Source organism: Octopus bimaculoides, chromosome 6 (assembly GCF_001194135.2).
Source record: "Octopus bimaculoides isolate UCB-OBI-ISO-001 chromosome 6, ASM119413v2, whole genome shotgun sequence".
Classification (NCBI taxonomy): domain Eukaryota; kingdom Metazoa; phylum Mollusca; class Cephalopoda; order Octopoda; family Octopodidae; genus Octopus; species Octopus bimaculoides.
Window position 1 is genome coordinate 25,991,889 of NC_068986.1, and position 1,669 is coordinate 25,993,557.

At 36.8% G+C, this 1,669-nt stretch overlaps 1 protein-coding gene across 1 annotated transcript in view; it reads right to left on the bottom strand.

The window, feature by feature from the left end:
• Nucleotides 1-686: 686 nt before the first annotated feature.
• Nucleotides 687-1,669, bottom strand: part of LOC106882862 (mediator of RNA polymerase II transcription subunit 10) — a 9,409-nt gene continuing 8,426 nt past the window's right edge. The window contains exon 3 of the mRNA XM_014933665.2: nt 687-813. Within this exon, the coding sequence (XP_014789151.1) occupies nt 702-813 (112 nt within the window). The 3' untranslated portion in view covers nt 687-701. The remainder of the gene's footprint in view (nt 814-1,669) is intronic.

Here is a 1,669-nt window from a genome sequence, read left to right on the forward strand (position 1 = left end):
ACTGAACCTGAATCTATGTGATTGGAAAGTGAATTTCTTAATAGGTTAAGGAAACATACCAACCACTCTTGCCAAATTAACAAGATGATCTACACCACAGACTTAACTGGCAACCATGTTTATCCCCCCAAAAAAGCCCAGAGATAGTTGGCCACAGGATAAATATAAAAACTCACACTCCATCGGTTACAACGATGAGGGTTCCATTTGATCTGATCAACGGAATAGCTTACTCATGATATTAACATGCAAGTCGCTGAGTGCTCCACAGACACATGTACCCTTAATATAGTTTTCGGGGAGATTCAACGTGACATAGAGTGCGACAAGGCTGCACCTTTGAAATACAGGTATTGCTCGTTTTTGCCAGCTGAGTGGACAGGAGCAACGTGAAATAAAGTGTCTTGCTCAAAGACACAATGTGCCACCATGAATGAAACAACAGCCAAATAATCGTGAGCCAAACACCCTAATCACTAAGCCACAAGCCTTCACACCAAATAAATACATGGACGATGGCTGGATAGATTGTCCAAAATGTGTGTAACGTGCTTACATTGTCAGCAAGCATGAATGGTCATATGGCCAATTCTGTTTAGTTTTGTACACACTAAGTATCCATCCCAGCTTTACAGTTAGGACAATTTTATTTTTAAATCATCAATAATCCTTCACCAAAAGACATTGTTTCTAATTTAATCTTAACTTACCTTAAAATTGTCGATTTTGCCTTTAACTAATTCATTTTTAGCAAGAGCTTTTTCTAGGCATTCTTTGGTATAAAGATGTGGGTTTTTCCCTCTATCAATGCAACTGAAAAAAATATAGAAAACTTATTAAGGAAAAAACTATTGTATATATTGTCAAAATTATTTTATATATATATCGTTGCTATTATGTTAAACTGTCATATGTCCAAATTTGGCCAAATGCATTTATCTTCAATATTTATTTTTGCCTGCAATAGCCAGTTCTTTTGGTCAAACTATCATATCTCCAGCTGCTTCAGATGCCAAGTTATCAAAAATTGTCAAAGTGTAGTACAACAGTTTTGCTATGGAATAGTGGAACTATTTTTCCATTTACTGGAAAAGCAACATTTTGGACTTACAACACTTTTGCATAATAGCAACGATATATATTTCTATCTGCTAAGAGATAGGAGCAGTGTGATTACTAAATGTTTAAAATGTTAGACATATTTTCCTTTACGACTATAGTTCATGTCATGCTGTCAGGTAAGGTCTCAGTCATTTGTCATTGCCTCCATGAGGCCCAACACTTGAAAGGGGGCTTTTCACATGCCAGTGGCATTGGCCACTTTGCCTCTGTGAGGCCCAACACTCAAAAGGTGCTTTTTACATGCCAGTTACATGGCACCAGCATCAGCCATGACTACTGTTATGTTTCTCTCGGACTGACTCGCAGAGATAACATAACGAGTTGTACAATTTAATTATTACATTTATTATTCAATTATATACAAAGAACGCACTCACCCAATGTTCGTTATGAATAAACAAAAGTCATGTCCGCCATATATATATCAATGACATTTTACTACGACAGTCCCACAAGACAACAACAATGAAACAATGAACTCAGACGAACCACATGACACACGGAACGTCAGACGAATTACATATCTAACAGTCCATATAACAACTAC